General features: G+C 43.5%; 1 protein-coding gene across 10 annotated transcripts in view; it reads right to left on the minus strand.

Annotated features, from left to right (window-relative positions):
• Window positions 1-14,764, minus strand: part of TUB (TUB bipartite transcription factor) — a 144,331-nt gene that overhangs the window by 69,217 nt on the left and 60,350 nt on the right. Inside the window, exon 1 of one of the 10 annotated variants that reach the window (XM_085581425.1) lies at window positions 5,378-5,691. The exons of 6 other annotated variants lie outside the window; for them this stretch is intronic. In XM_085581425.1, the coding sequence (XP_085437551.1) occupies window positions 5,378-5,415 (38 nt within the window). In that variant the 5' untranslated portion in view covers window positions 5,416-5,691. Of the gene's footprint in view, window positions 1-5,377; window positions 5,692-14,764 lie in introns of those variants that run through there. 3 more of the 10 variants (XM_085581424.1, XM_021529501.4, XM_085581423.1) reach the window with 3 other exon arrangements.

Genomic DNA, 14,764 nt, shown 5'->3' on the forward strand with positions numbered 1-14,764 from the left:
AAGAAGAGCAAGATGTAGGGGCAAATGGCGAAAAGAAATCTGTTCATCGGTGGAAAGAACAGAAAAGCATGAATTAGAAAATAAGTCATTAGTGTGAGAGGAAGAAAAATGAGGAGGAAGTGTGAAAAGAATCCAGCTCTCTAGAATGGCAATTTTTAGTTACTAGATAAAAAGTACCACCTTCCAGAAAAACTGCTGCTTGCATGTCTAAATGGATGCCACTCCAGGGAATGTCCAAACACCCTCAGGCATAAGAATCAAAACTGTCCAACTCAGGGAAGTGCACGAGGAGAGACATTACATTTCACATCCACTTTCCGGCTGTGATCCAAATCTGGCACAGATGGCTTGTAAATGATTGTCACTGCCAGGAACCTGCAAATGATTGTTGCTACCAGAAACCCACTGGCCTGTGAAAAAATCAGTTTTCATCTCAATCTGGCTGCCGATACCACAAAGGTGGTGAGGGCTGGCCATGCTCTGGGACAACTGGTGCATCACTTACTGTCATTAAGGCCTGTGCAAGGGGTGGAAAAGCCCCTTCAGCCCCTTTCTTAAATCCACCTCTGTCACACTGCAAAGCACAAGACAACGAGGTTTCACACCCAGCTCTGCAGTTCTTCTCCCTTGAGCCTTGTCCCATTTCCATTTAAGCTAACACCCTGCAACTTCCATGGTTTGGGATACTTATTTTCCTCACCTCTCTTTTTCTGCCTGGTTGATTTAGGCTACCAGCTTCGGGGTAGCAATTGTCTCTGACATCTTCCTCGCACTGATGCTAGGCAAACCACCACAGCAGAAACACTCCATGCAAGAGCACAGAATTCCATTAAGGAAGATCTCTAACGTAAATGTTTTAAAAGCACATGACCAGGCTAATTTTATACACTGAATAGCCTGAGACAAGACAGCCTGTTTCAGAGAAGAGGACAGACACAGTCTTTGAACTCTTTTATTTTAAAAAAAGCAGCTCTTGTAAATTATCTATGCCATTCCCCACAGCAGGAGGCTGGGAGCGAGCCTGCCTACATTGCAATGCTCTCACTCACAAACTGCACCTTGCAGCAAGGTGAGCCCTCCACCGGCACTGCTGCCTTCACAATGCCAAAACTTAAGGGTTTATAATATCCCAATACCTCAACAACATGCACAGAAATGAGCGTGGAATACCCTTGGTCTTCAAGGCCATTTTTGTTCCAGGACTTGTTTACACATCACACTTTCAGAAATCTTCTTATCTGCCCTAATTGCGATGATTCATGAATTTACAACCCAGCTGTGCTCCACAATTTTCTTTCAACTGTAATCCTTCCCTTTGCAAGTAAATAACTTGTGACTGTTTATAGCTGCAATATCTGAGCACAGCCTTAAAATTTCAGAGCAAATTCATGAAAGCTACAAAAATTGAGCATAATAAAACCTGTCACAAACAAAAATAATGTCCATGATTACCACCATCATGTACATATCAAGACATATTATGCCACTGCAAATGTAGGCCGTGTGATCTGCTCTCTTCAGTGCCTTCAGTGCCAAGTGCCAGGCCCCCCCAGGGCACAGTACATGGGGTCCCCTCTGGCCATGGCATGTTTAGCCACACAAACCAAGCTCAGCAGCATCACACATACTTTACAGAGAACTCTAGGGACTTGCATTAAATTGATTCCATGTGTGGATTGGGTTTTTCAGCTGGTGGCGTTGAGATATTTCTCATGGAACAGGTTAGCTGGTTGTGTAAATGCTGCTTTTAAAGTTACAGGATCAAGATTTATTGTTAAAGAAGCAGCTGAAAACATAAGAACAAATAATAACAATAGAGACAGGGGCCTTACTGTAACTGAGTTTACTGATACTTTCATCTTACCTAGCAGCAGTTTTATTTGACTGCAGTTTTTATAGAATGAGGAATGTCTTCACTTATTCAAGACAAACCAGCATAAGATAAAAATGAATATGTTACATTTAAAAAATGCTATAAATTAAAAATGAGTTCAAGAAAAAGATCGGAAACAAAAACATACTTTTGAACAAAAAACTTGAACTCCTGTGAATTTAATGATTCCCAGACACTTCTGCATTGTATTTTCTACTGGAAACTGCTGAAGGATACCAAAGGAAAACACTACTGTGCTTGAGAACATAATTCCTCAAGAAGCTACATCTTACTCTTAACTTCCATTGCAAACCATATCTGGGGCTGGGGGTAGCTACATGGACTGCAACTGATTTTTTTTAATTACATCTAAACTATTTTGACTCTTTGTAATAAAGAGCAGAGACATTGTTAAAAGCAGGTACCATTTAAAGAATTCCTACCTCATTGTACCTCGTGTGCAGCTTCATGTAAGTGCTTAATCATATACTGAAATTTCTACCTATGATATGGGTTTCACAAAAATAAATGCAATATATCTCCTTTTAAAAAAGAGCTTCCCAATTATTTTTCATAATGCTAGTGAAAAGAAATCTCATCCTATGACTATTAATGTTTCAAAAACAGAATACTTAAGAGAGGATGAAAAGACATAAGGGCAAAACACTGAAATCACAAACTCACAAATAATATGAACCTTTTATTGACCTCAGCACAAGCTAGCACTCACACTGAAAAAAATTGCCTACTATTTTTTGTTAACTCACTCAAAACGTTCTCAGCATCTTAAAAGGGGAAGTGTAAGTTTGTGAGTTGTGGACACGCAGGTGGATTGCTTAATGAATTGTACATGACACACGTGGAACTGACTCCCTCTGGCCCATTTCACTTGAAAGGAAAAATATGACATTTTACTAGTGGAAATACAAGCCTTCTCTGCTTGAGTTAATTCAGATATATGGCTGCACATATGTTCCAGTGCCAGAGGGATACATCTTTCCAGACTTCAGCAGCCTATGCTCTGTCCCCCACACAAGCAGCAGTGACACTCTTGGCTGCCACATGCCACCCAGACCATAAAGAAGGTGCTGAACCTCATTCTGAGAGTCAGCAACCACTGAACTCAGCACAGTAAACAAGAATGTGAAGCAAGAGGGCAGATAAGCATGGGGTATTTTGCTCTGAGAGAGAAGATGATCTGTCCCAAGAGGTGCACATCAGGTCTCTCCTTCTCCTTGTATATATCACTCCCTCAAAATGGTACTTTGACCTAATTTACTCATACAGTGCTTTCATGTGTAAACTCAGTCACACATGCATTCAGAAGCCACTGCTTCCTGGGCATGTATGTTTTGGGGGATCTTGGAAGATGCTTTACACACACAAGTCCAATAAGATTTGCAATGATACACCTCTAACTCAAAAATTACCTCTGAAGATTGAAAAATAAGTCAGCTTCTCGAGAGAACACTGTTAGAAACCTAAATAAAGATACTTCAGAGCAGAACTGTGGTTTGGTTGCCTTTTGGTTTCGAGCAATCCTCAGCAGTTTCTGACTATAAACACATCATTAACATTCAAGAATAAGATTATAATAGAAAAGATAGGAGTATCATCAAATCTGTGTTTCTCTGAGATTTGCTGCTTTGTCTTCCTTTGTTTGTGCTGCACTTAGCAGAAATAGAAACGTTTTATTTCTTTCTTTGAGGCCACTGCTATAAAACCTCTCAGCAAAGTTTTGGCATTGGCCTCTGCAGAGCATTGTGTACAGTGAGAGAACAGAGAAACTCTTCCACTGCTGCTGGGATGAGCCATGAACAGCTGTTCCTATGGTATTTCTGTCCTCATTACAAGGCTTCAGATTGCATCAGAATGCATCCACTAGTCATTTTTGAAGCCTTATTGCCAATTCCTTACATCTTTTCAAAATGCATGAGCTGAAAATGCTATTGCTGAGAGAGTGGTAATATTCTTAGGTTCATTGTAATCATGCTTCTTTCTTTTAATTCTTCTACTGATTTGAACTATGATGTGCACATATCAAAATAGGAGATTTCCATTTGTGCAGTTATCCTAGGGTTTTTTTTCTCTGTATTAAGGAGTGATGTATTTGTGTTCACGTTGCATTTGTTGTAGCATACGTCTGCTACAAACACTGCTCAATGAGAATGTGGCAAACTACAACTGACCTGCTTAAACAGCTATCCTTCTTTTAAAATTCACTCTGCACATATTTTTAATTCCACGATTCTCTACCGACAGCAGAAATAAAAGGTTTATCACAGAATCCACTAGGTTGGAATAGACATCTGAAACCGAGTCCAACCTATGACTGATTACTATCGTGTTAACGAGACCATGGCACTGAGTGCCACATCCAGTCGTTCCTTAAACACCTCCAGGGACGGTGACTCCACCACCCCCAGCCCGGGCAGCTCATTCCAATACCCAATCATCCTTTTTGCGAAGAACTTTTTCCTCGTGTCCAACCTAATCCACCCCTGGCGCACCGTAAGACTGTGTCCTCGTTTCCTATGTTACTGTATCTACCTTGTTTCACTTACAACCAAACAAATGAAAGAAACATGCTTTCTGTCGTTTTCAGAGCACCTTGTCAAACCCCTCGTGTAAAACGTCAGCTTGAAAAAGACACTTTAACGAAAACTAAAAACAAAACCAAACAAACTCATAATGTTAATGTACTCAGAACAGCAGATTCGGAAAGGGGTCTATTACTAGAACAGCCCATCCCGCTCGCTGCGAAATATTTGGCTCGGTTTCCCCTCGGTCCGGCAAGTCTGACCACCAACTGTTCTCTCGTTCCGGGCGCGGATGCTCCCGCTCCACAGCCGGGCGTTGGGAGCACGGGGCAGGGCTGCAGGGACAGGGGGCTCCGCGCACCCGGGGCCGGCTCCGCTGACGCACGGGGCTCCCGGGCCGCCGCCGCGCCGCGGCTCCCGTAGCTTATGGCAACGGCGGAGCCAATGGCAGCCGCGGGCCGGGCGCTGCCATGGCGATCCCGCTCCCCGCCATGGCGGCCCCGCCGGCCGCGGCCGCCCCGCGCATCGCCCGCCCGCGGCCGCGCTCCCGGAGCCGCCGCCGGCGGGGGCAGCGCGGGGCCGGCGCCCGAGGCGCGGCGGCCGCCACCGACGGCGCGGCGCTCCGCCCGCCCGCCGGGGCCGCAGGGCAGGACAGCTCCGCGCTCTGCCCGCTCCCCGCGGGGCGGACGGCTCGCCCCGAGAGCAGCCCCCGAACTTCGCGGAGCGGCACCGACCCGAAGTTGGGAGGCGGGACCGGGCGCCCCGGCCCGGGCCGGCCCGCGATCCGCTCCCCCCGGCGGCACCCACCGCCGCCCCGCCGCGCCCCGGGGAGGGTCCGGCCGCCCCGGCCCCGCGACCGAGCTGCGGGCTCCGGCGGGGACCCCTCGAGGGGCAGCGGCTCCTGCCCAGGGGCATCCCCGGTGCCTCCGCCCCACCCGCCGCCTCCCGCGGAGTCTCCCCCCACCTGTAAGGGATCCAGTCCGCCTGGTGCCGCGAACTCATCTCTCCCCGGCGACGCTGCCCGGAGCCGAGGAGGCGGACGCGGCCGCTGCTGCCCGAGTCGGAGCCCGCCACGGCGCGGGCAGCATCCTCCGTCCGGGGCGGGGGCGGGCGGCGCGCCGGTTATCCCGGCAGCGGCCGCAGAAACATCCCCCCGGGGAGGGCTCCCAGCGGCGGGCCGGGCTGCATGGGGAGGGGGCGGCCGGGGGCAGCGGGAGGCGGCTCCCAGCCCTTCCTCCCTGCCCGGAGCGGCGGCTGAGTCGCGCACCGGAGCGGGGAGGGGCGGGGGAAGGGCCAGCGGCGGGCAGGGAAAGGCAGGGCAGCAGCGCCGCGTCCCCGCTGCCGCTACCCGCCCGCCCCCCCGCTGCCGCCGCCGCGCTCAGGCATCGCCCGGGCCAGGCGGGTCCCGCCGAGCCGAGCCGAGCCGAGCCGAGCCGAGCCGCCCTCCATGCCGGGCCCGCCCCTGCCCCTCTGCCGCGCCGCCGCCGGGCATAAGCGGGCGGCGCGGCCGTGGGGAAAGGGCACGGACCGTGCTGGCACAGCACGGCACAGCACGGCACAGCACAGCCCGCCCTGGCATCGGCAGAGACCGAGCCATGAGTCGGGCGCTGGCCGGGCAGACCTCGGCTAACCGGGGCGTGGAGAGGTGCGAGGAGAGCGCAGCCTGCACGCAGGTTCCTCTCAACGCAGCCCACCGCCAAAATGTATGAATTGCATCAACTCAGCCCAAAATGGTCGAGGAACCACGGCCTGGGGGCTGCTAGTAAGAGCTAACCGCGGCCCCTAAGCGAGAATCCATGGTTTCGGTTTGCCTACAGCGGACTGATGCCTTGCGGTGATGAGACCTGGTGGTCGGTTTTGGGATCTGGTGGTCGCAGCCGCCTCTGCTGGCCCTGGCACGGCCGCGAACGCCGGCAGCTCTCCCGAGAAAACCATGGTGGGAAGCTGAGGCTGGCTGGGAGCAGAGCACAGGCACGGCACCCTGAGGAACCCACCTTTTGCTACACGGGTGTAGTACAGGCCACTCATCCTTTCAGCACAAGACCAGCTCTGCCTCAGCTCTACAGCCACAGCAGAAGTAAAGCCCTTTTAAACCATGTCAATCCCATGACATTATAAGCTTATAGAAACAGTTACCGACTTCATGGAAGAAACATGACGTGAGTAAAAAAATTAGTGGAAGAAAAGGATGATTCGAAAATACTGTCTCTATTTGCTTTGTACAATGCCAGTCTGACCTCTAGTATCTCACAAGTTTTGTTGTAGGTAATGTTTGTACTGCATATGGGGGGAGATATTTAAAGAAAACTTGCGAGTTAACTGAAGTTACCTTTTCTACCAAAACAGGGAAATAAACAACCAGAGTTAAATGTGGCACTCACTGTACTTTGGAAAGGCTTAGATAGTGAGGATCACCTTAGTGACAAAGATGTGAAGCTCTGACCTGCTAAGCCATACTCAAATTGCAACACTGGTCTTCTGCCTGATGTGTGAACTCATCTGGAAGAAGGTTATGGTACAGGTTATCCCATCACAAGGACTGCAGAACTAAAAGAAAAGATGAATGATCAAGGCTTTGGAAAGATGCTCATCTGAGCAGAGAGTAAAAAAAAAAAAAAAAAACCAAAAAAACAAAGCTTCATCTAAGAAAACAGAGATGGGGAGTTTAGAGGTATGTGCCTAGAAATGGTAGAGTAGAACAGAAAAAGAACCCTAATTTTGGGTTTATAGCATAAAAAGCAAGGAGACTATTATAACTTAGAAAATTAGAAACAGATTGAAGGAGATGCTTTTTCACTCAACATTCCTCTATGGTTGGATTCACTACCAAAGATCATGGTTAGGGCCTGGAAGCCAGCAGAGTCAACAGATGATGGCATGCTTAGCAGGCAACACAGACATTATCATGTTCCTCACTCTCATGAGCTGTCAGGGTCTATTTTAAAACCAGAAACCAAAATTTAAACCTGTTCCAGAAGTCCAAACAAGATCTGCTTTTAAGGAAGAATTCTCCATACAAATAAATCCAAATAAATCCATACAAATAAAATGTTGTGCTGCTTTCTTGACCAGTGTCAGGCACTGGATTGGACAGACCTGCCTCCATTCCAGTGAGGCACAACCTGGAGCTGTGAAACAACGGCTTCACCACCACCTGGCAGTGCTATTAGCATGAGGAGGCGGCTGAGGAGAGATTCCCATCTCCTGGTGCTAAGCTGCATGCTTTTTAAACACTGAGGCTTCTTCAGAAGAGATGAAAGACAAAAGAAGGGCTTCTTGTGTTCAGAGACAGAAGTTCTCAAGACTGAAGATTAGAATATCTATTTTCAAAAAGCCGTAAGTGTAAAGGTTGGTAGATGAGCAAATGCACGCACATCAAAAAGATGCCCCTGAACTTTGGAGTGATACAAAATATGAAAGTGTCTTACTGCCCATTTAACAGCCCAAGATGATGTTTGGATTCAGAGATACAAAGCATACAGAGTTATCAGTGTTCAAAATGGGAGACTGACAGCATGCCCTGAAAGATGGGTATGCACTGAGCATAATGTCCATCCAGGCAAAGCTGATAGAGGAGAAGAAAGATAAGGAATATTTTATGGGAAGAAGGGCAAAACAATTTTCTGGCATTTTATCTGCTTTTAAATGGCTTACTTATGCCCCCAACCCTTTTCCTCATCCTCCCCCTCCCTGGTTCTCCTTCATCCCTTTACCCTTTATGTTTTATAAGGTTTCACTGTGGAGCTTTGGCTCTTTCTCAGCAGCAATGCTCTGCCTCCATTTCTGAAGCAGCTGAGTGGAGTAAAAGGTGAATACCAATTCTCTGCAGCTGGGAGCATTAAGAGCAGGGTTACTGCACATCTCTGAGCAGGGTCACAACTCACCAGCCTTCTCTAGATGTCCCTCTGCTTTGTCTGTGTGGCACACAGAGCTATCTCTGAATGACAGGGCAAGTGTTACAGAGAAATCCTTGTCAGGAGCAGGACTGAGGTGTTCATTTTACTGTGTAACAAGCCTCGAGATTGTTCTTGACCTGCAGATCCATTCACTGGTATCTCTAGTAAATCCCAGCAGCTCAGGGAAGACCTGGCCTCAAACACACAGGTTTTTACCAAGCACTAAAACAACAAAAAACAGGGAAAAGAACCAGCATGTAACAAATAACCCTGACATACCGTTATAATTCCTAGGTGCTCTCTGTGAATAGAGCTGTACTTCTCAAAAGCCATGTTTAATTAGTTTCAGATGCCAGCCTGATGGGCAAGGCAGTCTGTTTGAAAAACAGTGCTTTAAAGGTTCAAGGACTGATACATGAAACAGCAGAGAGGCAGACACAAACCTGTCTCCTCCACTGCCAAATATGTCTCACTAAGCAACATCTTCCTCTATATACAGTCTGCCATCTTTCCAATTATCCCTCTTTTGTCCTCTGTGTAAAATAAGTGTCCCACTAATACATTTTTATATTGAGGTGATGAATAATACAACACAACTGTATCTAACAGTTGAAAACACCTGCATTTGCAACAGAAAGCCTTCTGGCAATCTGGGTAGAGAGCAAGACATCAAAGCAGAAACACTGTTGAAAGGAGGCCTGGAGAATCTAAGAAAGCAGTAAAATAACAAACTGATGTAAGCTCTTTCCTAAATTCACAGATTCATTTATTTTAAGTCTAATTTTCACATGATGGGGAAATTAAATTTTTTATTGTTTAGCCCATTAAAAAAAAAATTAGTAAATGCATATACTGATTTGAAAAAGAAGCATAGAGTATCTTTTATAGAGGGGTTTTTATCTATCTATAGTCCTTTGTATTTCTTTCTAGGCCCACTGTTATATTTGCACTGCTGAGCACGGCACTGTTCAGAGGTTGTGTGCTACAGAGAGAAAGGTCTGCATGTCCTGTGCCTTAGGTTTCCTAAACCTCAGAGCTGCTACAATAGGCTCAGGTTATGTATTGAATTAAATTCCTGCCTCATATGCCTTTTTAGCTGACCTGGATAGAGGCTGATTTTAGGAAGGGGAAAGTGTAGTGATGTACTCAATAACCCATCCTCGGTTTATGCTGGGGTGCAGCACACATCCTAAATCACAGTTCCCAACCTTTCAAAAGACACCTAAGAGACTAAAACAATCTTTACTTTTGAGGTCTCTTAAAAGGGCATGAGCTGCCAGTTTGTTGCCTCTGGGTCAGCTCAAGCACAGTGCAGAAATACTTCTATCTAGCCTTTTAAATCTTATAGTAGCACAAACAAAACAGATTTGGCATAAATGTGTAAAAATTCTGGGCTTTCATTTATTGGCTTGAGATTTTCTAATTTTAAGCTCCAACTGACAAGCAATAATGAAGGATGTGTTTGTGCTGGCATGGCTACAGAAGTGGTTGTGTTTAGATTTTTCCATTCCAATGTATCTAGAACCAAGAGATCATATTTGAAGTTAAATCATGCCAGATAAAATTTATCTGTACTCCTTACAAACTGGGAGCTCCTAAAAATGATCATGGATTTTTTCTGTATAAAGCTCAGATCAGTTCTGAGAACATCTAGGATATTTTATTTGCTTGTTTGAAAATCAAACTGTGGATGTAACCAGGACCAGATGCAAAAGTTGAAGGTTTTATGAAGCTGATATTCATCAGGGTCTATATTTCTTCCCAAACAATGAGTTCTAAAATGCATTGAATCAAATTCAGAACAAACCCTCATAATGATAGTAAGGAAGTTAAAGTTTTCCCAAATCAAAAAATTAAGAAAATTCTTTCAAAAAATGAAAAAGAAAAAAAATCATAGCCCTGAGTGGCAATTTTGGCCTTAAACACTTCAGTAATACCAAAGATGTGATAGAGGTAATTCTGCCTGTTGTTGTGGTCTTTAGATGAGGCTTATGCCAAGTTCACTGTCATTGTGCCTTAAACAGAAAGAAACCCAGGTTAGATCTTGTTTCCCTAGTAAGAGAAACAAAAAAGCATTATTTTTGATACCCAATTTCAAATATAACAAGAAAATTTTATGGTAAAGGTGAACAATTTGGAGATAAAACTCTGAGGAGGAAACAGATTGGTATATGAAAGACTAATCGCAGTGTTTATTTATATCAAATATGGTTGATCCTCTCCATCTCTCCATAAAAGCTCACCTTTCCTTATTGCATTTCATCTATTCTCATTCCAGTAAGTTCATTCCTGCTTCTTTATTGTGAGGCCGTGGAGTATAAATAGTTATCAGTAACACCCTGAAATAAAATCTATTCTGCAATAACAGAATAGAGTTCTCTTGCCACCTAGGGTAATTTTTCACTTTAGTCACTTCAGTTTGAGCTTGCCTAGCTCCAGGAGATCCTGTCTAATTCCAGTTTCTTTAACAGTTAACATCAAGCTGACACCTACATCTACACATTCCTATAGAATAGGAAAGTATGAGAAAATGCTAACTTTTGAGGAGGGAAAGCTGTAAAGCTCCCTTTGCCAGCACTAGAAAGCAAACCTCATATGTCACTGTCCTTGTGTGGGTGGCCTGCTTTCAACAATGGTGGCCTGTTTTCAACACCTTCTAAAGTTTTAATTCAGTCTGATACCACATCCTGTAACACACTCAGCATCTCTCTTAAAGTCTTGCAATGGGTACATCCAGTATTCTTATTTTCCAGTGTAAGTAAAAAATCCTGTTACTGACAGGACACCAAACTACATCAGTGGTGTACATGAAGCCACTGAAACTTGAGTGAGAATCTAGTATCATCATAATTGGAGTTCCTGTCATCTTTGGAATTGTTGTCCCATTGAATAATTACCTAAATCCAGTGGGTCACTAGAAGTGGATTCTGTTCCATATTCCCTTCAGATTCCCTGTTTGACTGCTCTCTAACATGATTCTTACATCCTAATACCTAAAGTGATTGTTGATGAAGGATGAATTTTCCTATGACAGTGCTTAAATACAAAATTGGATAATCCAATGCCATTTTAGCATACTAATTCACCTAAGTTTTGCTTTGAAAGGTTTATTTTTCCTTTATTTATGATTATACCAAATTTTACACTGTAATTTTGCCCTCATTTCTAGCACTTATGCTCTTTGGACTTTTCTGAACAATTTAGATTATTTACATATCAATTAAGGTAGTTATAATACCAAATAAAAAATACATATTTTAAAAAATACCCCTGCCCAAAGTACATGTCTCTTCCCTATAGGACAGGTCTAAATTCATAGGAAATAAATGCAGATTTACTGCCCATGAAAATTATGTCATTTTGGGGTGGGTTTTTTGCCTTCTAAAAGTCAAGGATCATTTTCAGTTCTGACTCCTTTTCTGTTTTGTTTTCTTTTCAAGGAGTCACAGGATAGATGGCAATGGAAGAATCTAATTTCTGGAGATCATTTTACACTCAGCCAGCAAAAAGGGAAAATACTGCATCTCCCTTTGCCCCAAGTGTAGAGGACCATGAGATGTCCTTCCAGGACAAAAGTATGATCTTCCAACTCAGACTGGCAGAGCCAGGCTGAAATTCTTGCAAGCTATTAGCAAATAGTAGCATGTTTTCATATTAAATAGTCCTCCCTTTGCAGCATGGTGAGGAAGCATCTGTACTTAGTACTGCAAAACCCCAAGATTAATCTAAAGCTAAGCACATCCTTCATAACTATTCTGTGAAAGTATACATAGGAATTACTTCCAGTTATTGTTAAAAAAAAAAAAACAAAACCAAAACAAAACACCCAAACATTGAAATTATACATCTAAAACTGTCTACCCAGCTGAAAGTTTAGTTTTAAATGTTCATACTTAGCTGTGGGGGAGTGAAACAAAAAGCCAAAAAATATCCTGCCTAATCTCTGGGATATTTCCATTCCACAGATAGTTCAAACTCAGATGTGACTTATCTGCCCTTAAAAGCTGTTAACTTCACTTGACAGTGAGCCAGAAAATTGAAATGCTCCCAGCAGAACTTGTAAGTAGAACCAGAAGTGCTTTGCCATAGGTGTTTGGATGGAACATCATGATAATGACCCTCTCATTTTATACCCTCTAGATTTCTTCCATCAAACATGATTATTCAAAGAAGTCAGTTCCTATTAAAAAAAATAAAAAGCCTCAGATTTTAAGAGAATTAACGTTCCATTACAGCTTAGCACAGAGCTGCAATCAAATTAAAATGAGGTTGAATTCACTGTACAAAGAAAAAAGATTTGAATGGTTTTGTTTGGAATCAAAGCAGCTGGAAAATTGGAAACCAGCTTTAGAATAGCTGAGCATTTTTATAGGGAGAAAACATTCTACAGTCTTCAAAGTCTACAGATTATATTTAAGATTAAATACTATCAAGTTATTATTTTTATTTTCTGTCCTTAAAATGATCTAGCTGGTAAAACTTCTCAAAAGGAGCAGAAATAAGTATTTAAATTATTGTCCTTCTGCAATCTTTCTGGTAGAATGGGCTAAATATATTTGATCTTGCCATGGAAACACCTGATTTTCCTTCAGAACTTATGCAACTTATTAAGTTGGCTTACTGCAATCATCTGCACTTCTGGCCAATCTGTGACACTATTCATAATATGACTGCTTTACATCATCTTTGCAATGCCATAAAATGTCGCATTCACATTAGGGGTGACAAACTGAGGCAAGAGCTGGATGATTTGGTTTGGCTGCAGCTGTACAGAAAGCCTCTGGATGTGCTGGGGATGATCAGTTATCCTCCCAGAACACCCATCCCCAGCATACAAATCAGTTTCTGGGTAACGCGTGCCAGGCGCTTCCCAAATCCTACATGGTCGCCAGAACAAGGACGAGATGAGAGCATGTTGCTTACTCAATGTTTTCCTAAATTACAAATCTAATGCAACTGGTAATAATTTCAAATGCACAGATACACTAAATTAACTTAAACTGCTGGCTGAGAATTTCTGTTTGCAAACGCTATTAATGTTATTGATTACAGCACACAGTTTTCCACTTTATCTCGATAGATGACTGAAGCCGTGGCCAAATAGCTCAACATAAGCTAAATGTGAGACACTGTTCAATAATGTGGTCGAGCCTAAAGAGCCCTTTTCTTTCTGTGTGTCATCATGTTCTTATAAAATGCTCTATTTCAGTGTTTACTTGGTGGTGTGGCTGTCAAAGTTTAACTGCTCTTTGCTGGGAAGCCCCCAGTTTCTTCTGGAGAATGCCAGGACAGGACTTTTTTTTTTTTTTTTTTTTTTTGCCTGGAGATGCATTAAAATAAGACTTCCACTTTAAAAAATTAAGTTCTTCAAAGAGACTTCCCCTCCATGGCAGAAGGTGGCCTAAAGCAACATTTCTTATGCAATCTTGGGATAAGAATTAAAACCAAAGGTCAATCAAATAGGTTACATCTTTCTAATAAACTCTAAAAAAATTACATAGATACAAAATTATCTGAGCCTGTGCAGATTATTATACAAGGAGATGACTGTGAAACATCTTTTACTTCATTTTGCTTTTCATAAACCAAACTTTTTTTGGCCTCTCAGACCCTTTTTAGACAACATCAACTTTATCTGAAATTATTGTAGGTAGATATTTACGGATATTCTATTTACTGTCCAACTCAGAAATTGCTACTTTAACTTTTTGGGATTTCTTTGCACCTCTTTATCAGTGACAGTTCCCTGTTCTTCCAAGCTAAATCCTATTACACTTTCCATGCATGGATACTGCATTTTTCCTTCTATCCTTCCCCGCTGTATTCATGAGCCTGTTTCATTCATGCACCAAACACTGTTATTTCAGTCTGGGCCAGAACACTGGTAACATGACTATAACCTTGCCCTTCAACTCCCTTTCAGGTCCAACAAGTTACAAATTATCCCTCTCTGAAAACAAGGATGATTCCAGCTTCACACAAAATGTATTATTTATGACTAAATCAAAATGAGACTGAGAACAATGCAACTCTCCTTCAGTGAATGTGAAGATACATGCTATGGAGAATAAGAAACAAGGGAAATTATCTGAGTTGGGAAAATATATGATGTATTAACTTTTTAAAAAAGCACAATAATTATGAAAGCTTAGCCACAAGGCTGGATTTAGTGAAAGACCTGAGGAGAGGAAAAAGGTAAAAGGCATGAGAACTCAGGACATCAGAACCTGTGACCTGCTGGTACCACCCACCATTCCCATTCCTGTATGACTGTCTCAGTTTATATTTCTTCCTTTCACAGCTCTGTCCCATTTTCTTGGCTCTAAAAAATTAAGATTCTTCAGGAAAGCTAGAGGTTCAGGTCTTTAGGAAGGGATTTCTCTGTCTCTGCAGTACTGTCCTGCACAGCACAGTTAACCTCTGAAGGTCAGCATGCTTTGACTGGAAGAAGAACA

The sequence above is a fragment of the Lonchura striata genome, chromosome 5 (genome assembly GCF_050655825.1).
Source record: "Lonchura striata isolate lonStrDom1 chromosome 5, ASM5065582v1, whole genome shotgun sequence".
Classification (NCBI taxonomy): Eukaryota; Metazoa; Chordata; class Aves; order Passeriformes; family Estrildidae; genus Lonchura; species Lonchura striata.